This window comes from Microtus pennsylvanicus, chromosome 2 (assembly GCF_037038515.1).
Source record: "Microtus pennsylvanicus isolate mMicPen1 chromosome 2, mMicPen1.hap1, whole genome shotgun sequence".
In the NCBI taxonomy this organism is placed as follows: Eukaryota; Metazoa; Chordata; class Mammalia; order Rodentia; family Cricetidae; genus Microtus; species Microtus pennsylvanicus.
The window spans coordinates 141,566,290-141,591,419 of record NC_134580.1 but is presented as its reverse complement, the minus strand read 5'-3'; the positions used below and the strand labels follow the sequence as shown (position 1 = coordinate 141,591,419).

Below are 25,130 nucleotides of genomic sequence, written 5' to 3'. Positions count from 1 at the left end.
AACAATTTCTTTCCCATCCGTCTTCTTGCATCTGACCCATTGCACATTCAGCAATGTCCTTCCTCGTGGTCTCAAGAGGGCTGCCATACCTCCAGCCATCATGTCCTCACCCAATTAGAATAGTTCATAGTCAAGGTAGGACTGGGCAGCAGTCTAAGCACTTTGGATCTCACAAGCATTTTAATCCACGCAACAGCTCTGTGAGGTAAGAGACTCCTATTGGCCCAGACCGGAACCTTGAAGCTCCAAGACGTTAAGACATTTGCACAAAGTCACTCAGTTAGGAAGCAGTAGTGCTGGACTTTGAACCCAGGTAGCTGATCTCTAGATCAAGCACCCCCAAAGGCTAGGAAAGAAGGCAGGTATGAATGGAGGCAGTAGGCATTTCCCTTCTTCCTCCAACAAGTGTTTGCACTAATAGGATTTGACAGAGCATGGGACCCTGATTTACTCTGAAATTCCTCGGTTGTCATGTGGCAAAACTTTCCATGGAGAGAGGCAACAGCTTTGTCTACTCATGCCATAGGGAGCCCATGACAGACCAAAGTATGGAAACCACCAAAGTCCAATTTGGTGAACCAATGAATTTTACAGGGGTCACTTACAGGAGCAAAAATGACTCAAACACATCACCAGGTCCACTCCAGCATGGGTGACAGCTCACAAAGCTGGGGACCTGGAGCACACTGCACTGCCTGCCGGCAGTCCACAGGCTACAGAGCATCCTTTCTAGGCACCTTGGTTGTCTAAACCTCTTCTTTGGAGCCCAGATGGTTTTGCTTCTTCCAGACAGTGGATTTGGTCTCAGTCTTTGTACTTTTCTCCTCTGAGAGTCTTCTTTGCAGTTCAGCTTCAGTTTGTCTTGAGGGACTCTCTCGGCTTTTAATCCTGGGGCAGGGAAGGGCCTAGTGAACCTGGTGGGTTTCAGGAACCTCCTGAAGCTATTTGGAGTTGTTTGCCTTGAAATTTAAAGAGCTTCTCTTTATGGAAACTGCCATATAACAGTGATGATCCTATTACATCTAGAAAGAGATTTCCCAGGGACACCTGTGTCCATCAGGAAGGCTTCTCTGGAGCAGTTTCTACCGAGACAAAGGGAGTAACCTAACCTAACCGTATGACTCTCTGGGACAGAGTCAAGCTTTAGCCTGAAGCAGGGAAGCTGAGTCTACGTGACCAGCATGGAGCTGAGAGTGGTACAGCTGTCTCTCCAGTTCCCAGGGCAGAGAGACCGCTCCTCCTCTCTTCAACAAACTGTTTAAAGATGAGTGGGAAAGATTTCCACTTATCCCACACACAGTCATACTTAGGAAATGACCAGTCCTAGTTCAGAAACCTGTGAATTCACTCCTGGTCTATTTGGGATGGGGTACAAGGCTCAGCCCTGGTTTTGCTTTTTCCTTAAAATTTATTATCATTTTTTTTGTGTGTGTGTTTGTGTGTGTGTGAGAAAGAGAGAGAGAGAGAGAGAGAGAGAGAGAGAGAGAGAGAGAGAGAGAGAGAGAAAATATAAATGTGCCTGTGGAGACCAGGCCACATGGGATTTGGTTTTCTTCCTTCTACCTTTCTGTGTTCTGGGGATCAAACTCAGGTAGTCAGACTTGGTGGCAAGCACCATTGCCTTTTGAGCTGTCTCCTCAGTTCCTGATTTTCTTCGCTTGTTCCTAGAGAGCCCCAATTGTTAATTATCATTTCAATTTTCTATCATCCCTATATCCAAAGAGTCTGGAATGTTAAGTTGGGAGTGTAGCCCCCAGCCCCAGGGTCTGAGAGTTGTATTGGTCTGGACTCCAAATCCCACAGAGTATTTAAGTGAATTCCCAAAAGAGGATCACGTGGTCCCTTTTTCTTCCTCCTGGTTCCCCCTCGGGGCCACCGAGAGTGCAGGACTCCCATTAAACCTGGATATTTCTTAATTTGGCTTGTTTTGATTTGGCCAGCTGAATTTGGCTGGCTCATTATGTTGTTGTCAGCTAAGGAGCAATGATTTCAAGTCAGGGGCCACTAAACTCAGAAAGGTGCTGTGTCTCCCTAAGGATGGAAACAGTGCTATGCCAGGAAAGTTCCGGGACAAGAGGCTAATGGCCTTTCAGTGACACTCAGCTCCATGACGCATACCCGATGGGCTTACCAGTTCACAGCTGCATACCCAGGATACCTTGCTCATCCAAGGCCCACATCAAATGTCACAGTGCCCAAGGCCCCAAAGGAACAGGGCCATGGATGGTAGCAGCTACCACACTGTCCTCTATCCTAGGACAAACGGTAGTTTTACTCCATCTCTAGGCATCTTGAAGGGGACTAAAAAGGCAATACTGGTCCTGCCCGAGGTGATGACAGTCCAGAGGGGCTATTATATGAAACAGGGACTGAGTCCACAGGAGACAATAGATCTGTGACCAGGTAGGATTGAACCTATGTTTAGACAGGGGCTAGGTCAAGAGGGCAGTTGACACACGCAGGATTAATTACAAACGGAGGTGGACTTCCTAGGCAGTTACAAACAATTCCCAGGGATTACGGCCCAGCCTTGTTCTGGTCCCTAAGAACTGGTCGTTATTGTTCTTCCCATTGTATGGAGGTAAACCGAGGAGCTTTAAGCGGGGGTAGGGGAGGTGGATACCAACCAAGGTCACCAGTGAGGGGCTGCCCTTTGACGGTGCACACTTTGCTGTAAGAGGGGTGAGCAGGTTAGATGAGCTCACGTTAGACTGCAACATCAAGGTCACACGGAGCGGTCGGCTGGAAGCGGAGTTCTCACGGCCTCATCTCGGGTGGGATACGGGCTACACCCTGCACCTGTCACCTGAGTGGGCACCTTTGCTGGGGATGGGGTGAGCCGAGAGAGCAGGCGTAGAGATCCGACAGAAAGAGAAACAGAAGAACGGAAAAAGATGCAGTCAGGGGTTTTCTTCCAAGGTCGCCTCAGGCCCAGGATACAGGCGGCAGCGCGGCGGGACGTCGAAGGGTTCTTCTGGGCGTCCCGCGAAGCGCGTGGTGGTCCCTAGCTCGGTCCCCAGGGGCGTTCCCTACGCGTGGGTGCCGCGAGGACTCGGAGCTGCTTAGTGGGTCTTGGTCTTTACTCAGCAGAACTACGACTCCGGTTAGTCAGGGCGACGAGTCTACAGCCCCGAACTCCGACTGTGCGGCGCGCACACGAACCTGCTCTTGTCCGACGCTCCCTGGCAGCTGTGTTGAAGCTCCGCCCAGTCCCCACTAGGACCCGCCCAGCCCCCCCATTACCTCCCCTACTTCAACCACATCCATTCTCCATTAGTTCCCGCCCAGGTTCCCCCCCCCCCAAAAGTTCCAACCCTGCCCAGTCAGTCCATTTTTACCAGGCCCCGCCCACTCCACGGAAGACCCCGCCCACCCCACACACTCTCTAGCAAAGCCCCGCCCCACTCCGCCCTCCTGCCCCTGGGCTCCGCCCATGCCCCGCCCCCGCTCCGCCTGCCCCGGGCCCGCTGAGCGGCGCCTGTCCGGGATGCGGAGCCCGGACGCCTGAGCCGCGGCGCGATCTCGGCGCGGGAAGTTCGGGCGCCGCGAGGCGATGGAGGCGCCCGGCAGTGGTGGCGGCGACGGCGGCGGGGACCCAGGCGGGGACGGTGTGCAGCCCGACGCCCGCGGCCCCGGCTCCGGGCCGTGCGCGGCCGCCCGCGAGTCGGAGCGGCAGCTGCGCCTCCGTCTGTGCGTGCTCAACGAGATTCTGGGCACCGAGCGCGACTACGTGGGCACCTTGCGCTTCCTACAGTCGGTGAGCTCCCGCCACCTGTGGCCGGCCGGCCCGCGCCGCGCTTTTGTCTGTGGTTCCCCGCCTTGCGCATAGTTTGAAAATGGTTACATCCGCGCGGCCGCTGCCCGGGGCCCCGTTGGGGGTCGGTGTGGGGAGAAGCAGGGACAGGGCCCCCGCGCACCCTCGGCTGTACCGGGGACCTCTGGGCTTCGCAGCCGTGCCCCCAGCTCGAATTACACAGTCACAGCTTTAGACTGCAAAACAGCATCTGAGTGCGCCCTTGTACCACGCACCTTACGCGGTTCTCAGCAGGCTGAGCCGTTATCGGGCTCATCAGTACCGCGCATATATTTTCCGATCTTTAAGACGGGGGAAGAGTTCTGCTCCAGGGAGGTCGAGTCCCTTGCTCTGGATTGCACAGCTTGACTAAGTGGGGTTGGATGCAGGGCAGTGACCTAGGGCAGCCCCTCGGGTGCTTTAAACTCGGGTGCTTAGCTGCTCTTGAGTCTCCAGTGAGAATGAGGAAGGGGCCACTTCCCTACCCTCCTAGGAAGTGAGAAAACTCAAGGGGGGGGGGTGGTGGGATGGGCTGGTCTTGGAGACCTGAGGGCTTTAATCTCCGTACCTCCTGCTGGGGCCGCTTTAACTCCGGTCTTAACCCCGCTTCAGGAAGGGACTCTGTGTGTGTGTGTGTGTGTGTGTGTGTGTGTGTGTGTGTGTGTGTGTGTATGAGAGAGAGAGAGAGAGAGAGAGAGAGAGAGAGAGAGAGAGAGAGAGAGAGAGAGACCCCAGAAAGGAGCATTAAGAGAGAGAGGGAGAGAGGGGAGAGACCCCTGAAAGGGGCATTCTGGGGTTCCCAGTGGCTTGAGGGCGCAGGGGAGTCTGTGTGAGGTCGAGGGTTCCCACTTAGGGAGGAGGGAATATCAAGGACGGGGGAGGAGCTGTGTAGAGGTATTGAAAGCCATTTGGCCCAAGGATCCTTCTGGAAAGGCCTGTGAGAATAATACAGGGTTGGCTTTCTTTCCCATCTCTTCCTTTCTCACAGCTCCCCGGCTTGAAGCTGGCAGTTTCTAAATGAGTGCTGTAGCCACTCTGGCATTGCTGAGCAGTGACAGATTCTAGGGAACTCCTCACTTCCCCCTCAGCAGTGGCTTAGCTTCTCAGCCTTAAAAAGAAACAGGAAATGTAAACCAGTTTTTATATTAACGGGGTGTGTGTGTGTGTGGGGGGAGATACACACTCCCCATGTTCACCCCTGGCCACTGTGCCTGGTTAACTGCGGTTTTAAACTGTCCCCATGAAGAGTCTGGGGAAGCTAGGATAATGGAAATTGATCGGAGTCCACATTCTTGGAATTAAAGAAACCAAAAGAAGTTTCTCGGGCTTTTGTGCCATCCTCAGGACACCTGTTTGTCGTTTGTAGACAGTGATTTTTGCTTGGGTGTGACAGGGTATTCTGAGATGGGGCGCTTCCGCCACCTATGCTGATCTCAGTTTCCCCACCTGTACAAGAGTAGGAGTCCCCAGGCTGCTTTTGTGCCTTGCCCTTACTTGAGTCTCCAAGCTAATGCCAGAAGCAGAGGGCTGATTGTGTAACCTGAGTAGCCTGCCTTGCCCTGGGAGCCCAGGAGGCTACCTCTGGCCTCTGGGGAATGGCCCTCAGGCAACCCAAGGCCATTTAGTCCTGGAAGCCTGGAGTGAGAGCTGCATGCTCCTTGTCACCCCGCTTTCCTTCACGCACCAGCACAGAGGGGCTGGCAGCCTCCTGGGGTTCTCTCTGCCTCAACTTGTTAGCTTTTGTACACCCTGACAGGGGTTCCCTGGACTACTGGCTCTCTGGGAGGGGCCAGTCTAGTCTACAGTGGCAAAATGGGCACTTTAAAAAGTCTAGAGCAAGAGCTGGCCAGATGGCTCAGTGAGTTAAAGGCACTTGCCCCTAAGTCTGAGGACCTGAATTTGATCCCCGAGACCCCACCATGACATACATATCCTTCCCCCAAATATATAAAAGAGTAAATAGATAATATAATATAAAAAGCTCCAAATTTGGAATCAGATTGCTTGGTGTGAGGTCTTTGGATCGGTGGCTTTAGGCATGTTGGATTGAAATCTTCAGTCCTTTATTCCCTTGTAAAATTGGAGAGAATAGATTTTGTTCTGTGGGCTTTTTAGGGTAGGTAAGTTGTGTAACTACTTAGAGCCCTCCGAGCAGTGCCTGCAGGCAGTTAGCTATGCAAATATCAACTGAAATTATGAGTTATAATTATGTGGTAATTACTCTTACAGGTGGGTAGGGTAGTAGGCTCGGCTGCTGGAGAACAAGGTGGATCACAGGAGGCTGCCTGGAGGAAGTAAGGTCTGAGTCTGCAGAAGCCTGGGGGACTTGCAACGAGTTTCCTTTTGACCTTTGAACTCTAGCCAAGGAAAGCACTGGCTCTGTTCTGTTCCCATCCTGGGGCTTTGGGGCTCTTTAGTGTGTCCACTCTGGATTTGGGCTGCACCTAGGCCGTGGGCTGTATCCTTCCTTGTCTCCACAAGGTCCTAGGAGCTCTTTCTAGAGAATCAGAAAGAAGCAGGGTGTTTCGTGGAGATGTTGGCGCAGTCTCAGGTCACTTTGGAGGTTGAGTGACCATGCAGAGATGGACAAAAGGCTTTGGGGCACAGAATGGGATCTTGACTTGGAACCTTTGAGATCCTGAGCTGTCTTGGGCAGTGCTGGTGGGGACAGTAACATGACAGGTGTCGTCTTGTAGGAGCTGACCCTTGTTTACTGTGCAGCATTTTGCAAGAGGCAGCCAATTAACCTACCCCGAGAAAGGTGCTGTTGGTTCCCCACTGATAGATGAGGAAACTGAGGTGGCAGGTTGAAGTGAGCTTCCTGGCTGCCCATGTCCTTTGTGCTAGCTTTGTTGATGGTGCAAAGGTTGAGTGTGGGGCTCTAGAGCGAGATGAACTTGTACCGTGCCTCAGTTTCTACATCTGTACTGTGGGTGTATTGTAGCACCTGTTTGACAGGGGTTTCATGAAACTTGAATGGGCCTGAAGTTAACTCCTACTGCGTGACGACACACGGTAGGTGGTTGGAGACCCGATGATGGTGTTTGGGGCGAGGGTCCATGGAGTCTCTTCCCTAAAGGAAGGGGCTGAGTGAGTTTTTCATCCTGTTTTTGGTTGTTGGTTAGAGTCCTGGCATAATGGACAGAGAACGACTGTCAACTTTGACCTGGGGACTCCCCTTGGCTGAGGACAGAGACCTGTTATTTCCTGGTACCCGGAAGATCTTCTCAGAACCACCCTAGCTGGGGTCTTTGAAAGGAGCAAGGACTATGGGCACAGAGCTCCCAGAATGCATCTAGTGGTTCTGCTTTTTTTGTGGGGTGGGGGTGGGGGGGGGAGGAGACCAAAGATTTTCTCTCTGGAGTCTGCTCACCAAAACAAGAAATTGTGGTTTGCAAGTCACTCTGTGTTCCTAGCTCTGCCCCAGGGAGAAGGCCTGGGGTGCAGGGCACACTAGAGTCTGCAGCTATCCAGTCAGGATGACTAACTCCATGGCTTTGGGCATCTTCACGTGCTTGTGTCTGGAAAAGTAGGGAGCGGAGAAGTGTGGGCAGAGTAGGTCTGCTTTGGGGATGTAAGCAGTAATCATGGAGCTGGGGAGATGGCTCCATGGATAAGGCACTTGCCTTGCAAATGTGAGGACCAGGGTTCAGATCTCTAGAACCCACATAAAAGGTAGGCAGGTGTGACTGTCCGTCTGTAATCTTGGCACTTGGGAGGTGAAGCTGGGACCCTTAGGGAAACGGGGCTAGCTAATGGGAAAGCCGTGGGTCTAGCTGGAGACCCTGCCTCAATATATTAGGGGGAGAGTGACCAAGAAAAACAACTGCCTTCAACTTTGGGTCTCCATAGTCATATGCACACATGTGCATGCTCATACATGCATATATGTGCACCTGCACACATGTGAACATGCATTTGTACAGGCACAGCACAGGGAGCCTGAACCAGACAGAAGCCAATGAAATCCTTCAAAAATTTGTTTAGAAACGTATTACATTTGTTTATTTGTGTGTGTGTGTGTGTGTGTGTGTGTGTGTGTGTGTATATGCCACAGTGCATGTGTGAAGGTCAGGATAGTGTGAGGTTTCTCCCCTATCATGTGAGTTCCAGGAATCAAACTCAGGTCTTCAGTCCTGGAAGCCTGTCTTACCAGCCCCCCAACTTCAATTTATTTATTTGTTTTTGAGGTAATACCTCATGTAGCCCAAGCTGACAGCAGACCTGATGTGCAGTGGAGGATGACCTTGTGTTGTGTGATAAAACTTTGCTTGGGGAGACGAAACACACTCTTTTACACTCCCAGATAGGAAACCCATGACAGACTGAAGTATGGATACCACCAAGCCCAGCTTAGTGAACCAATGAGTTTTATTGGGGTTACTTACAGGAATATGGGTGAGGGGTCACTTACAGGAGCAGGAATGACTCAAAGACAGCTGCATCACCAAAGCCCACCCCAGCATGGGTGACAGCTCACAAAGCTGGGAACCTGGAGCACACTGTACAGCCTGCAGGCAGATTAACAGGCTGGAGAGCATCCTTTCCAGGTGCCCCTGTTGGTCTACATCTCTTCCAGGCAGCTCAGCTGGTCCCTTCTTCCAAGCAGCTGGTCCAGCAGGGACTTTCAGGGAGTTTCTTGAAGCTACTTTTTTTTTGTTGTTTGCCTCCCTGCTTAGGGAGCTAGCCTGCAGGATGGAATGTTTTGATTTTGGAGACAGTGACACAACACTCTGCCCCTTCTCCCTGTCTTACTTCCTTCCCACCCCCCCCTTTCCCCCAGTGATCCCTGAGTCTTGGAAGGGTGTCCATCTATGACTAAGAAGTAGGCCACCATGCCACAGTAACAGTCCCTTGCTCCTAGGAGCTTCATTGGTGGTTATGAGTTGAGACTGATAATACATGATCTGTGGGTGTAAACACCCATATTTAGAAGGCAGGTTTAGCAGGCACATCATATCCATAAAACCATAGAAGTTGCTCCCCCGTTGCGACTTAGGACCGCCCCTAAATCCCAGGTTTTTGTGTTGGCTTACAGTACCAGATGTGAATGAACTCTTTCTTGTGCAGTGAGCCTTAAATCCAGCTGCATGGTTCTGGTTGGTTTCACTCACGATAGCTGAACCACTGTTGCACAAGCAGGTGCATTCTGCCTGGCATGTCAGTATTTTAGCATGCAGGGTCCATAGCCAAGCAGGAATGATGGTGACAGTTCTTCACCAGCCTTCTGCAGTCAAAGCATGCACGTGGGGAGTCCTTAGCCATAGGGTCTTACATCTACGTTTGACATACAATCAACAACAGCAGCAATAGCCTTTATATTTTGTGGGGCCTCAGGAGCTTCCCTGGCTAAGAACTCAGAGAGGTAGCCCACCCCTGGGACTAGGGCTTTCATTTAGTCACTTCATGGCCTCTGAAAGTGTCCTTTAGAGTTATTTTTCTTTAATTAGCCCAGCCCCAGTAGGATTGCAGGATAGGTGGAAGTATCACTGGCTTTCCGAATCCGCAAAACACTCAGGCTACCATTATGTCATCTGTAGAACAAAACCCTTTTCCAGATGATGGACAGGACAAGGCAATATCCCTAGCCACCAACCCATAACAAACTGGGGTTACAAAGATAACCTTGGTGAAGCACTCTGGGAGTCTGCTGCCACCTGTTCTTACGGTCAGGTGACCCCAGAGATTCACAGCTAAGAAGATACTAAAGCCTAGCGTAAACACGCTCTAATATAGCACGGAAAGGTTCCATTCATTTGTATCAATTGCTTTCTCCACAGATCAGGATTGGGTACAGGGCATGGATAGGAGGCACTAACCTAATTAGCTCCCTGTAATCCTTAGGTCATTCTCTCTGAGCTGTTACATTCCATATCCTGGAGTTCTTCCTCAGAGCCTACATTTCTCCACACCCAATAAACTCAGTGGGCCTGACTTAATTTGCTCAGACTTACTCAGGACCAAGAGGCCCTGCTCTCCCCTGCTGCACTTGCTGGCTCTCAGGGTGAGAGCTGCCCTGAGTTTGCCACGTGCATGTTGTTGTATCTTGCTACTTCTTCCGCCATATCTGGTGGTTGGGGGAGTTCCTGACTGGGAAGCCATCTCCACCGCTAGCATAACCTTTTGCTGGAGGTGACTGTACCCTCCTTAGTCTGGGGGGATGATTACCCACTTCTGGGCCAGGCTTGATTGTCTTCACTTGTTCTGGTCTGTCACAGATGTCCTCCGGTGAGTATGAATCTTGCCACATTTGTCTTCCAGTAACCCAGACAGACCTCTGTCTGCTTTACTTTTTTACTACATTGCTCTCTCAGTTTAAAAACTCTCTTTTCATTGTGGCATAAGCCACTGAGATCTGCCAGAGCCTTTCTTTATAAAGATCTTGCCCCATCAATGGACTCAGCAAAGACACTAAAGCCCACACCAGTCCCTGCTGGATCAGTCTCTTCTTTAACTGCTCTGTGAACACAGCTTCCTGGCCCAGTGAGCTGGAGTTCAAGCATGGCCTCTCTCCCGCAACCCGAGACAGGGTTTCTCTGTGTAGCCCTGGCTGTCCTAGAACTCTGTAATCCAGGCTGTCTTTGACATCAGAGATCTGCCTGCCTCTGCCTCTTGAGTGTTGGGAGTAAAGGCGTGAGTCACCATGTCCTGGCTTACAATTCCCCTTATTCCTAGTTCTTTCAGTAGCATGCCCCTCCTCTATGGTTCTGCAGTTCATGGTATTTATGGAGACCTTAGGTGGAGATAACCAAGTGTTCCTAAAGACACTCAAGGACTGATTTCCCTCTTAGTGTCTTAGGTTATGCAGCCTTTGCCTTAAGGAGGGATAGCAAGTTCCACTGCAGCCAGACTGATCCTGTGCATGCCCATGTCCCACAGCCTCACAAGCCAGGCTGAAACAAGCTCTCCCTCTGCGTGTTTAAAAGGCTACCGTACATCCGGCCGGCTAAGTGCTGAATGCTTTCTGATCACACTGGCTTGCACTGGATCCTGGTTAACACACACATCTGCCTGCTGGATTACAGATTTCCCATTTTCTGATCACACTGGCTTGCGTTGGATCCTGGTTAACACACACATCTGCATGCTGGATTACAGATTTCCCCTTTTTCTACTGAAGCTTGGACTTGAGGGGTATGTTTTATTGCTTTTACCAACTCCCATTCTCTTGTTTATCTAAGTCAGCTGTCAAATCAGAGGCTAACATGGCTAGCCACATCTCCCTTTCTTGTTGCAATTGCTCCTTTACACAGACACCCTTCTGCTTAGGTGCCTTTTCTGCTTCAGATGCATTTTTTACTCCATACAATAGAGGCCAGGCAATCTCTGCCACCTCTTGCCAACAGTCTCAATTCTTGTATGCTAATCCCCAAAATGGCAAGATTTCCTCTAAACTGTGTTCAGGTCATCTCCATGTTCATGTGGTAGACCCCACTCCTCCCATACTACATATATGAAGACTGCCATCCCAGGATTGCTCCCACAGACACCCCTAACCTGATGGCTTGGCCTGAGTTGCCTGTCTCACTCACGAGAACCCTGCAAACTGTTGTCATAGCATAGAGGCACACTCTCACACATACAGGAAAGGACAACTCTCTCGGAATTTTCTCTGAGGATGCTTCCTCTTAGGCTGCCTCAGCCTCAGTTGTATGCCTCGATACTCGTAGCCAGGACTATACACTCAGCCCTCCCCAACTCGTCTTTGGGTCTAGTCATGTCCCTGTTTGGGCACCAATTACGTTGTGTGATAAAATGTTTTCCTGGGGAGATAAAAAACACTCATCTACTCACCCCATGTAGAGAACTCAAAATAGACCAAAGCACAGATACCACCAAAGCCCAGCTTGGTGAACCCATGAGTTTTCTTGAGGAATATGGATGGTTGCTTACATGAGCAGGAATGCCTCAAAGACAGCTGTATCACCCAAGCCCGCCCCAGCATGGGTGACAGCTCATGACCCTGGGAACCTGGAGTAGACTGCACAGCCTGCAGGCAGCTCCACAGGTTGGGGAGTGCCCTTGGTTGGTCTAAAGCTCTTTCAGGCAGCTGGGCTGGTCCAGAGTCTTCATTGCTTCTGGTTTTGCTTTTTCTGGCAGGATGGAGCCTAGTGAATCTGGTGAGCTTCAGGGACTTTTTTTTTTTTTTTTGGTTTTTCGAGACAGGGTTTCTCTGAGGCTTTGGAGCCTGTCCTGGAACTAGCTCTGTAGACCAGGCTGGTCTCGAACTCACAGAGATCCGCCTGCCTCTGCCTCCCTAGTGCTGGGATTAAAGGCGTGCGCCACCACCGCCCAGCCTTCAGGGACTTCTTGAAGCTCCTGTTTTGTTGATTCTCTGCTTAAGAAGCTTCCCTGAAAGGTTTTAATCTTGGAGGAGACTCTTATACAATTTTTGGTCCTCCTGTTTTCCCTTCTAAGTGCTGAGGTTACAGGCATTTGCCTGTATACACAGCCCATGTATATATTGCTGGGATTGAACTCGGGACGTCTTGTATGCCAGGCAAGTACTCTACCCACTGAGCTGTTTAATTGCTGGTAGTATTGGAAATGCAACTCAAGGCCTTGCGTATGCTAAGCAAGCATTCTACCACTGAACTGTATCTCTGGCCCCAGTGAGAACCCCGTGGTGATAACATCTCAGATGTCAAGGTTCTGTGGCCCCATTTCTATGTTTTTGCAAGCAGAGTCCTGGACATTGACTACGTTTCTCAGCATGCAGGTATTTATGAGATGCCTGCTATGATCCGGACTATGAGCCAGGCCCTGGGAATGCAGCCGCCAACAGGGCACACGTGGCACTTGTCTCTCGGAGGATGGCTGCACCTATGAATGAACGGCTTTTGCTCAGATATAGGAGGCTTATTCACCATTATCCTTACACTCTCCCTGGTAGCCCTGGATCCCGTCACATCAGGAGAGATGGATGGTGCTGGTGTTTCTGGCCTGGGAGACCTTGGGCAGGAGTAGAGAGAGTATTCCCTTGATCAGGCCAAGGAGCAGGCCCTACTGGGCTGTCTTCCTCGCTCAGGCGCTTTCCTCAGAAGGCTGTCTTTGGAGCAGTGGAGCCTGGCCAGCATCAACAGCCATTTGTCGATTGCTTTTGGTTTTCCTGGAAGATAGTTCTCAGGGTAGGATCCTGACAGAGGGTACTTACCTAAGCCAGTATGTAATGTCTCCTAGCCACTGAGCCAGGGTAGAACAGACCCTCACCCTGGTCTTTAGAAGTCTGCCAGATGGAGAGCAAGCTGAGGATCATGGGCTGAGTCTTTTGTTTACAGGTGAGATGCTATGATCTCTGTGAGAGGCAGTTCCCTGAAGTTAGCCACGGTTCTATCCGCAGATCCCTGGGGACTGTCAAACCCAGAACCAAGATCCCGGAGGAGCCAGCTGCTGAGAAGGCACTCTGTGCTGGTGTTCTGCTTAGTGGGGGCTACCATGTACATTGGGGAACAATTGCCAGTGTCATCTGTCACCAGTTAGATGCCAGAACAGTTTCTGCCCCATAGGACTATCAGGAAAGCCTCAGAGGTTGCCAGACGTCCCATGAGGGTGAAGCAAACAGAGTTTCCTGATAAGAACCCCTGGGCTGGTGGGCCCTTTCTGGCTTCTAGCTTATGGTTCCAACCTTTGGGTGTTCACATGCACTGGCAGCAGTATGGGAGCCCACATGCACATGTGTATGTGTGTGTGTTTAGGTGAGGCCTCTACCAGCGATGTGGCCCCTGTATTCTCTTTCCTAACAGGTAAGAGTGCTGACTCAGGGGCTGGGCCCATATTAGTACTTTGGCCCTGTGACCTTGGACTTAACCCTACACCTCTGTTCGCCGTCTGTGAAGTGTGGCTGCTTGGAGCCATTCCGGATTCCTTCTTGCACTGCATGACGCGATCTGATCTGGAGAAGGTGCCCCGTGCTCTGGATTTACGCTGGTGGCTGCAGACTGTTGTCCCCTTTGGAGAGGAAGGACCTCAAGCCTCCCTGTGCCTGAGCTGGGGAAGTTTAGTGTGCTTTCTCTACTCTTTCAAGGGCGGCTGGGCTCCTCCTTTGTCTTGTGGTCGGGCGCTCAATCTGAGTCTTTCGGTGGCCTAATTCCTTCCCCAATGTGAAGCTGACAATGATCCCTTGACTCTGGGCCAGGGGAGGCCAGGCTGGTGTAGGTCGTGGGCCTCTGGGGCCTGGGTAGTCAGTCTTCTATCTATCTGTTCAAGGGAACAGTGTGGAGGACAAGGTGGCTGCTTCTGCTGAGAGCTTTTATTCCCATTTGGTCAGTGGACATAAGAACCTACTAAGTTGCACCGAGAGCTTTCATTCATGAATTCACTTCCCATTTGGTCAGCAGACACAGAGTACCTACTAGGTTCCAAGTATTGTGTTCTTTCTTGGTATATGACTAGGATGTGATGAACGGGTCCCTACCTCACAGAGTCCTCACAGAAAGAGAGCACTTGAAAACGACCAGTTGGTATGAGAGTGACAACAGGGTGCCCTACTGTGCGCCAGGCACTCCAGGGTCGTCTCTGACCCTTTGCACACGCTCAGCTTCTGTAGATAGCACCGTAGCTGCCGCGCATATGAGGAAAGGAAGGCCCAGAGCGGTTTGAGAAGGTGTTCAGGTCTGCAGCTGGGATGATGACACCTGACATAAAATGAGGGTGACAGATATGATGGCACCTGCTCAAGTGAAGTGGCCAAGAAGGGCCTCTCTGGAGGTGGGAGGTGGGAGAGCTTCAAGAAGTGTGTTACGGGCAGCAGCGGGAGGTGCATGTGCAAAGGCCCTGGGGCGTGGTGCGAACTGACTGGTTGACCGGTCAGAAGCTGAAGTGGTTGGAGGGGAGAAGATGGGGTGTAGTTGCTGTGGTGGGTTGGGGCCAGGTGGCTCAGACTGTGCATGCGTGTGTATGTGTGCACGGGTGTGCGTGTGTGAGTGATATGTGCATGTCTGTGTGCGTGTTGAACACTTTGGGTTCAATGCAGATGTGAAGAACCTATAACCGTGTTCAGCAGCGGTGTGGTGGAAAGCAGCTTGTGTGGAAGTCTCTGGAGCCTCCTCCTTCCTCTGGGTATCTATCTAGGAGGCAGGTGACACACTCCGCCTCCTCCAGGCAGACCCCTTTTGCCTGCAGGTTGCTGTGTTCCCCAGGGTGGCAAGGTCCCTGCTCCCCTCTGGGTCTGGCAGGTCACAGGGGTTATAAACTTGGGCTGTTTATAAGCAGCCTGTAGGTGAGGTCTGCTGGTGGCTGCCTTCTGAGCATCTAAGCCAGGCTGTGGTGTTGTGTGTGATGACCCAGGCTTTCCTGTGATAGAGGAAGACGGCTTTGTTTTCTGCTCAGGAAGTTATTGCTTGATTAAAAACGGTCTGTTGGCACTTGGGGCCCCACCCTGCCCTCAGCCCTGTCATAGGTCCTCTGTGTGGGTCCTGAGCTCTCACCCCTGTCTGGCTGGGGGGAGGGGCTCTGGAGGCTGGAGGCTTGGTCAGGGCCTCAGCTGTTTCTCAGGATCAAGGAATCCTCCTGCATGGGCTGCGGGCTGCTCCATGCCTTAGCCCCTCCTTCTCAATCGCTTCTCTTTAATTGAGATATGATTCATGCGCCATAACCCTCATCCTTCCCAAGCTTAAAGCCTTGTGGTTCTGAGTTTATTGGTGAAGTCGTGCAACCCTCCTCTTAGGCTCCCCCCCCCCCATGTCTCATTTTCTGAAATGCATGAGTCTCTTCACTTCCTCTGCGGAGTCTTCTCCTCCTAGACCCCACCTCCTTCACTGTTTTCAGGCCTTTGCTCACCCCTTCTCTCCCCTAGGTCCTGTCTGACCTCTCATCGCCCCACCTCAGCCTTCCTGTATCTGCTTTTCTGGTGTGTTTTCCCCAGGAGCGGACACTGGGGTGTTTTATTTAATGAATGATGTCTTTCCCTTTCCCCCGGACGTTAACTGGGCCAGGTTGAGGATATTCCTCTGTTTCATTCACTCCTTTCTGGCTTCCAGAATGCCACCTGGAGCGGAGCAGACGAACACTAAAGACTTGTTGAATGGAGAGCCTTGCCTTTTGATATACGTGTCTGTGTTACGTAACGTGATGGGTTTGGATTATGTAACTGCTAGCTAGTATTTTTGTATAGACTCTGGGAACCTGAGATTAAGACAGTCTAGTGTTTTCTAATGTAGCCAAAGATGCGTGGGTGTGTGCAGGCAGAGGGGATTTGGTGCTGAAGAATGTTCTACTATATGGCATCCTGCTTAAGATCACAGGGTCCTGGGCCATTCTATCATAGACTGTCATTGCCTATCTCTGCCTCTGGGGCTGTGTGAACTAGGGCAAGGGGCCATCCCTCTCTGGGCCTTGGTTTCCCTTGCCTGGAAACCAAGTTTGGGATGTTTTGGTCCGTGCATTGCTGTGGTCCATTTCTTTGGATCATGTTTCCCATTTCCTCTGTATCCCTTCTATTTGCACAAGGACAGAGGCTTGAGGTCAGCAGGACCTGCCGTAAGCTGGTGGCTCTCCTTGGCTCAGCACGCCGGACACAGAGCAGGTACCTGACAGGCATGGCTGCCAATGGATGAGAGGCTGGTCCCCAATTGCTGCTGCAAGCCAGCCTTAAGACTGAAAGGAGGAGTCTGTTTCTCAAGTACAGCAAAACAGTCTCCCCTTTCTGTGCTGTGCCACCCAAAGGTGAAAGGGCAAGGAGGCTGCTGTTGTGGGTGGGGCTGCTTTTGTGGGCGGAGCCAGTGCTTCTCTCTGTTCCCTGCTGAGGTCACTTGTCAGGTCCCACAGAGATGCTATGTCCGTCATTGATAATGAGTTCCAGTAAGTTAAGTGGCTTAAAAGAGCCCCTGTGTGTTTCCTAGGGTTTCTGTGGGTCAGAGGTCGGGTGTAGCATGCCGAAACTGCGGTCCAGGTGTCAGCCAGGGCTGGGGTGCCGTCCGAGACTGGGGAGGGAGGGGCTTAGTTTCAACAGTAGTTTATTACTACTGTTACTCTACTGTGTGAGGAGATGGCAGTGCACATAGGGCTTTGCATGTGGTGGGCAGCGTTCTACCACTGAGCTCAGCTACACCCCTACTGTAGGGCAGACTCTATCTAGACAAGTGCTCTACCACTGAGTTACCTCTCCTTCCCCCCAGGAGAGTCTAAGCAAGTTCTCTACCACTAAGCCAGTCATCAGCCCCTCACCCAGGGACTTTAGGTGGGTGCTCTACTGCTGACCCACACCCCTGGGTGATGACTGGGGGATTTCCAGCCTAGTTCTACCATGCCCCCAGGCTGTGCTCTGTGGGAGACTGTGGGCAGAATTCATGTTGCTGTTTTAGAGACACAAGGTTCCACTTTCCCTGCTGGCTACAGTGATCAATGTCACACTTTCCCCTTGCACACTCCTGTCTAGCCCAGTACAGAATATTCAGTAGTTTCTGAAATATTGACTGACTGGGTTATAGGGCTGGAGGGATGAGCCTGGAGCCCTGCTCATGGTACCCTTCCATTGGGGACTTTAGACTCAGACCTGAGGGTAGTGTGGGGTGGCTGCCTGACTGTCCTCTTGCCCCCAGATACCATCTGCTCTTTCTCTGTGAGTTGGCATGGGTCAAGGAAGCCATTCTGCTGCATTAGTGTCTCAATATTGAGGCTTTTCCAGGCAACTTATCCTGTAGTGACTTCTGATGGAATTCTGCAGTGCTCAGAGAGTGTGCTGGGGACTCTCAACCTTTCGAACTGGATTGAAATTTGATCTCTGGCTCAGCATTGGCTGACTGGCTGAGCAACCCTTCCGAATGCATCAGAAAAGAGTGTATGTCCTCTCTTGCTGGGCTGATGGTCTGAGGTGGTCATGAAATTGAGGTGCTTTTCTGGGTGTCTGCAGCTTTCCTGGTTTCAACACCACCTTCTCCGCTGCTCACCAAGAAAGCCGTGGTCTCCAGCAAAGATGGAGATGTCTCAGTTTTTATTTACTTTGTGCATTTTGTTCTGTGTGATGTGACTTTACACTTTTATCTTCTTGAAGAAGTGGTGACCCCTTTGTCACCCTGGAGCAGATTCTGTCCCCTCGCCATGCTCCTTGTCTTGAAGACTATTTTGTTGTTACTGTGAGCTGCCCTTTTTCTTTGCTTTCTACTTCCTGCCCAGGCCTCTTCGTGTCTTTTTATCACCCTGTACATCTCTTACAGGCACCATACGGTTAGGCTGCTTTTTCAAATCCATTCTGACAGCCTCTGCTTTTTAACTAGGCCATTTAGCTCACATATGTTTATTTCTATGATTGACAGACAGGGTTGGTTTTAGATCCAGTGTCTTGCCACATCCTTCTGATTTGTCTGCTAGGCATAGTGACAATTACAAAGGGACAACCTTCCTCTCTCCTAGCCACCCTGCTGGAGGTGGAAGGAATGGACCTAGGAGGTGGGTCGAATTTTACCTCCTCCGTGTGGCTGCCCCACCCCTTGCTTCAGTCACTCTGCTCTGGCCCCATTAACTGTCTTTTTGCTTACAATCTTGCTTCACCCATCCTAGCCTGAGTCTTTCTTTTGCTGTTCCTTCTGTGTGGAGCACCACCACCTACTCTGCCTAGAGAGTGTCCCCACCTTGGCCTCTAGCTCCCTGTCTCCACATCACTGCATTCCCAGGGATTCACACATCCAAACAAGCCAACTGTTTACTCCTCAGACTCTCCAGGAGGTCCCTGGAAGCCACATCCTGTCTGTTCTGGCATGCCATTGGCATATCCCTGGGATCTGGCATAAAACAGGTACCCGTTGGTATTAAAGGAGGGAGTGGATGCATAAGAAGGGTTGGAAATGTTTTACCATGTCAAGGAAGCATCAGCATCGTGATCTGTGGGAATGTACACCCCCAAGAGGCTTCTTGGTCTCTCATTTTGTCACCACACCTGGATATCAGAGGGTCAGAGCTCTGTGCAGTCCTGGCTACCAGCTCGGGGTGGCAGCTGTTGTCTGGGAGGCTCATAGAATCACAGAGGAGTACCACGGCCAAGGGATGCATGCCAGAGGCCTGCATCCCAACCCCGCACAGCTGGTACACGTCCCATCATTATTGTAACACAGGTGCTAGGACTTGAGCCCAGGTAGGCCTGTTCATGGGTCTCCACACAGGGTCTCTAATTAACCTTTAGAGCTGCTTCCTTGCTTTTTCTGCTAGCCCCACCCTGAACACACACGGTCTTGTTACTACTTGGGTCCCTTTGAGAATGACTGTGGACTTGGAGTATATAAACTGGAGTCTCCCAAACAGGAACAATCCCAGGTAACCACAGCTCAGTGTACAAAGTTAGGAAATTTAATCTTGATACTGAATTCTCCACTCTGTAGTTAGTATCTTAAACTCCCCTATTTTCCTCAGTGTCCTGTTCTGGTAGCTTTAATTGTCAACTCTGCACAACCTAGGATTATCTTGAAATAGACTTTCAATTGAGGAATTGCCTAGGTCAACCTGGCCTGTAAGTGTTTCTGTGTGGGAATGTCTTGATTGAGAGTTGATATAGAAGGACCCAGCCCACTGTGGGCGCCACCATCCCCTAGGTGGTCCTGAACTGTGTAAGAAAGCTAGCTGAGAGTCTGGTGGTACATGCCTTTCATCCCAGCGCTCAGAACTCTCTGAGTTCGAGGTCAGTCTGGCCTACAGAGCAAGTTCTGGGAACAGCCACTTATATAGAAAAACCTTGTCTAGGAAAACCAAAAAAGAAGAAGAAGAAGAAGAAGAAGAAGAAGAAGAAGAAGAAGAAGAAGAAGAAGAAGAAGAAGAAGAAGAAGAAGAAAGGCTAGCTGAGGGCAAACATGTCTACCAGCCTGCTAGCAGCACCCTCTCCCCCCCTTGCTTCCTCATCTGTGAAGTGAGGTCCCTGGTTAGAGGTGATGCCATGTGGAAGAGCAAGCAGGTGTGCATTCAGGTGCCCGCCCTGACTTCCTTGAGTGATGGACTGGGACCTGGAATTGTAAGTCAGATGAACCCCTTCTCCCCCAGGGATGAAACTAGGACGCCTCCCCTTGGCATCCCCAGCCCGTCCTAGGCTACTGTTTCTTCCTCTCCCCTTGGTGAGGTTTTCTTTGCGTGCTGGGGTGAAACCAGGCCTTCACACCCACGCTGTGAGTGCTCCCCCCGAGTCCCGCTTTGGGAGATGAGAAGTCCCCACTGCGATGTGTCTCTGCTCACATTTGCCCTGGTGCTTTCCTCAGCTGCCTCTGTGACCTTTGGACCCGGGCTCTTGTGCTTCTGCTTTCTCAGCTGTGAAATGGGACCTCTGGTTTTGTCTCTTAGGGTCCTTCATATTAGCGACACATCTTTTGAGCCCTGCTGTTGGCTTGTTCATGGCTTGAACACTGGCTGCATCAGTGTAGGACAGATAGATGGACATCTGGCTCCCTGGTGGTGTTTTCTGCTGTGGGGCCAGCAGCATAGTAGCCAAGTGCCAGACCTGGACCTGGTTCCTGAATGCACATCCTGCACTGGCTAGCTGTACTTGAGATTGGCATGCCTGTTGTAGAATGGTTGAAGAATGGAGGTTGGTAGGCGGATCATCCCCTTCCCACAGCCAGGCCCTTGGTGCCTTTGCTTGGTCTCTGCTTCCCCTTCTTATGTCGATTATCTGCATCTGTTGGCGTGCCTGCCTCTTCTGCCCTAGACACAATGCAGTGTACTGCTATGAAGCACTCTTGGTCCCCAGGGCCCTTGATGGCCCTGATGAAAGACAGGGAGTTCTGAATCCTCACCATCCAGTTCAGATCCTGGCCACTTACTGGCTGTGTGACCAGTGGTTGCTGCTTTACCTGGTCCCCCCTTTCCAAAAGCGGTGATGCCTTGGACTGATGGGGTGTGGCCTATGGGGGGGGGGGACACCTGCAAGTCTTTTAGGGTGGTGTCTGCCACATAGTAAGCACCCTGTGTATATTAGCTATAAATTATCATAGTAATAAGAGCAGGCTATACTAATAAAACATAAATTATGCTATATATAATACCAGTCTAATAAAGTTTGCATTATTATTCAACCATTCCTCTTATATTGGACATGTGGGAAATTTTCAGTAATTCAGAGTTAGAAGCTGTAGTAGTTTGAATGTAATTGATCCCCATTAGCTCATGGGCACTATTAGGAGGTGTGGCCTTGTTGGAGTAGGTGTGGTGTTGGAGGAAGTGTGCCACTGTGGAGGCAGGCTTTGGGGTCTCATATATACTTAAGATACCACCTAGTTTCTCAGACTACTTCCTGTTGCCTGCAAGATGTAGGACTCTCAACTACTTCTCCAGCACCACGTCTGCTTGCATGCCGCCATGTCCTCCCATGACGATAATAGACTGAAACCTCTAAACTGTAAGCTGCCACCCCAATCAAATGTTTTCCTTGTAAGAGTTGCCATGGTCATGGTGTCTCTTCACAGCAATAGATACCCTAACTAAGACAGAAGCCATGTGTGTCTTTGAGTGTGTATGTGCACTTGAGTGTCTATACGTATGCATGTGTGCATAGGTTGGTCAGAGGACAACATTGGGTGTCCTTTTTCCGGTATTTTCCACTTCTTTTCCTTTTGAGACAGAGTCTCTCCCTGGCCTGTAACTTGCCCAGCAGGCTAGGCTGAAGATGCAGTGAACTCTAGGAATCCTCTTTATTCTGTCTCCCCAGTGCTGTGAAGCAGACTTGGACTTGGGCACCACACCTAGGTTTATTTATTTATTTTTTGAGACAAAGTCTCTCTAAGTTTCTGCTGTCCTGGAACTCACTCTGTAGACCAGGCTGACCTAGAACTTAGAAAGGTCCACCTGCCTCTGTCTCTAAGAGTGCTGGCATTAAAGCACTCGCTGGCTTCACACCTAGCTTTTGAAACATGGTTTTAGGGTTAAACTCAGGCCCTGGTGCTTGCAAGGCAAGCTCATTACCAGCTGGGCCAGCTCGCCAGCCCATGTCGGCTCTTCAACAGTTTTGTAGGACCCTGGGGCATACAATTGGCCCTGGAACGCTGAAATCTTAGGATGAGGTCAGGGCTAACTGAGGCAGAGAGAACACCATCCATGATCTCCCATTCCCAGGAAGGGAAACTGAGGTACCCAGCCAGTTGATGGCTGAGATAGTGTTAGCTTTAACCCTCCCTCCAGTTGCTCTTGAGCACCAAGTGGGTGTGGCAGGAGATGGGGAGTGGGGGCCTCTCTGGATGAGTTGGATGCACTGGCACTGTGTGTCTGGGAAATGCAGTGTCTTTGATTTCAGTGACCAGGACAGGGGAGGTGGCCTGTGTTTCTTGCAGGAAGTCACTGTTGGGGTTAGGTTTCAGCTGAGACTGAGGAGCTGCTATGATCAAATTAGAGCCCCTTCCTTGTCCTCCATAATTAGAATACAGGCTGCAAACTGGACCTCTTCAGGCCAGATCAGACCCGTAAGTGGGTGTTGTTGGCCTGCGCCGTGTTTTAGAGTTTTCTTGTTAGTTGTCAACTTTGATTTTTTTTTTTTAAATCTGGTCAGTGGAGGTGCACACCTTTAATCCCAGCCCTTGGGAGACAGAGGCAGGCAGATCACTGAGTTCCAGGCCATTCTGGTTTACAGAGCAGGTTCCAGGACAGCCAGGGCTACACAGAGAAACCATGTCTCGGGAGAGGTGGGTATCTAGTTCAGATTCCTGCAGGCAGCCCTGGCCACAGGCTTTAGTTTACCATAGTCTTCACTTTTTCCTATGCTCTGCCAACACCAAAAACAGCATCTATGTTGGCTGCCATTGCATTTACACTGTTTTTTTTTTAAATAATTGACTAGTTAAGAGGATAAAGGAGCATTTCTTCTAACATGCTCCTATTGCAGGAGAGAGGTTATTTTGAAGGATCCTCCCTTTGTCTGTTTGTGCTGGGCCATGGGTATTTGAGTTGGAGGTGTCTGCCAGCTCTTGGGTGGTCCTCCTCTTTCTCTGAGGGGAGAAGGTTGTCTCCAGAGGGTCTGATTCTGTGGCCCAGCGTCTTCCTTCCTGTGGCCTGTGGGCAGTCTCTTTAGCGATGTCAGCTGTTGCATAGGCTGCGCTCATCTCCATCTGTCCACCTACTGCTCTGTGTTCCTTTGGGAGGAACCGAGGAGTCTGTGTCCCTGTTCCCCTACCCCTGCCCCCATGTGACGACCCCTCATTTGCCATCAGATCTTCCTGCCTTTACATCTAAACTGGCTCTATTGCTCTTGGTTCTCCTTAGTCCAGTGTTTTTGAAACAGTAGCCACCAGCAAAAGTTAGCTGGCTATCAGGATTCTTTGGTGGCAAGTGACAGAAAAGCCCATCTCTGCTGAGCAGTGAGAGCACACACCTTTAACCCCGAAACTCAGGAGGCAGAGGCAGGCAGATGTTTTGAGTTCGAGGCCAGCCTGGTTTACAGAATAAGTTTCAGGATGGCTACACAGAGAAACCTGTCTCGAAAAACAAAAACAAAAAACCAAGCAAATCCCAACTGGCTTCAATAAGAGCAAGAACTGGGGGCTAGCAAGATGGCTTAGCAGGTAAAGGTGCTTGTGCCAAGCCTGATGGTTGGAGTTTGATCTCTGGGACCTCTGTATTGGAAGGAAAGAATTGACTCCTGCAACTGCGTGCACATATATATTCTCTCTCTCTAGATATACATATACACTCACATACATATGTGTGTATGTATGCATACATATATGTATGTATATAAAATTAAAAATATTAAATGGCGTGCAGTGATGTGCATCTTTAATCATAGCATTCTGGAAGTCTGGGTTGCATAGTGAGAACCTGTCTCGAAAACAAAACCAAAACCAAAAATACCAAATAGTAGCTACAACAACAAAACCCAGCAATTGAGAGGCCTGATTTACAGAAGGGTCATGTCCCAGGTGGGCTCTGGATTGGCTATCACAGATCCTGTGACCGTGTGGTGAGGACCTCCCTGTGCCATGGAGGGGATGTGTGTGTGTACATGCGCGCGTGCGTGCAGGCATATGTGTGTGCATGCGTGTGTGTATGTGTGTGTGCGTATGTGTGCGTGTGTATATGAACGCTCGCATGTGTTTGTGTGTGTGTGCATGTTCCTTGAAAGAAGACTGCAGAGTATTTGGACTGGAGGGGGTCAGGATGTGGGGTGTTTTTTTCTCTTTGTTGGGACCTCTATCCAGGGTTGGAAATCCTTTTCTCTGCTAAGCCCTCTTGCCACCTCTGCTTGCTTTCAAAGCCACAGTCACACTGCCTCCTCCCTGTCTGTTTGGGCTCTTTCCATGGATCTCCTATTAGCACCCGTGGTCACAGGTCTGATGTGTTTGCTCCAAGCACAGTTGGCCTCCCAGGAACTAAGTGTTAGTGAAACAGAGCCTCAGAAAGGTTTTGTAACCTGCGCAGAGTCACACATTCGCTTGCTGTGTGACCTGGGACCCATCCAGCCTGTTTGTATCTGTGAATGGCCTGTCAGTGGTGTTACATTCTTGGGCTGGGGGATGAAATAGGAAGATGGCTTCCAGTGCCTGGCCCAGCCTGAGTTCACAGCGAGTGTTTGTGGAGTGAACCAACTAACTCAGCAGGGGCTTGGGGCCTGCTCCAGGCCTGCTGAGCAGTCCAGGCTGAGGTCAGCCCCAGTGGGAAGCATCCTGTTCTGCTCTGCCCTCCCCTCTCCACACACAGAGATCTGAATGAACAGAACCCAGAATGTTCCGGCAGTGCTGGCTCCCTCTCCAAGCGACAAAGGCATCTTTGTCCTGCTCGGGTGTGAAATCATTCCAGAGGGGGAGACAGTGTAGGCTCTGGAGTCAGCTTGCTGTGTGTGTGTGTGTGTGTGTGTGTGTGTGTGTGTGTGTGTGTGTGTGGTGGTGGGGGGAGGGCGCTGGGCTGAGGTGTCCTCATCCCTGTAGGGCCCTGTAATGGGGAAGCCTTTTCTTTAATACCCCTACTTTCATTTGGGCCAGAATGATTTTTTTTGCCCCTTCTCCAGGGGTGTAGGGAAGAGGGGGTTAGAACCTAAGTCTTCGGACATGCTAGACAAGTGCTCACTCACTGAGCTACCCCTCCCGACAGTGCCCTGTTCTCTTTATTTTTTGAGAGTCTGGCTGTGTAGCCCAGGCTGGGCTCAAGGAGCAGTCCCACTGCCTTAGCTTCCTGGACTAGGGATCGCAGGTGTGCCTGTGCTCAGCCAGCGCTGTAGACTCCTTATCTTGTGGAATGAGAACGATGTGGAGCTGGTTCTGTTGAGGAGCCACGTGTCTGCATCAACCTTCTGTCCTTTCTACTGCATGTGAGCATGGCAGCTGTGATGCCAGGCTGGCATGGCTGCAGGGGACAGGCGGAACAACACGAGTGTTAAACTAGCTTGGCGGTGTCTTTAGAACATCTCAGCAGCTTGGCTCGCTTCCCTGGGGAATCTCTC

General features: G+C 50.9%; 1 protein-coding gene across 1 annotated transcript in view; it reads left to right on the top strand.

Annotated features, from left to right (window-relative positions):
• The first annotated feature begins 3,459 nt into the window (after window positions 1–3,459).
• Window positions 3,460–25,130, top strand: part of Prex1 (phosphatidylinositol-3,4,5-trisphosphate dependent Rac exchange factor 1) — a 154,594-nt gene continuing 132,923 nt past the window's right edge. The window contains exon 1 of the mRNA XM_075963110.1: window positions 3,460–3,757. Within this exon, the coding sequence (XP_075819225.1) occupies window positions 3,554–3,757 (204 nt within the window). The 5' untranslated portion in view covers window positions 3,460–3,553. The remainder of the gene's footprint in view (window positions 3,758–25,130) is intronic.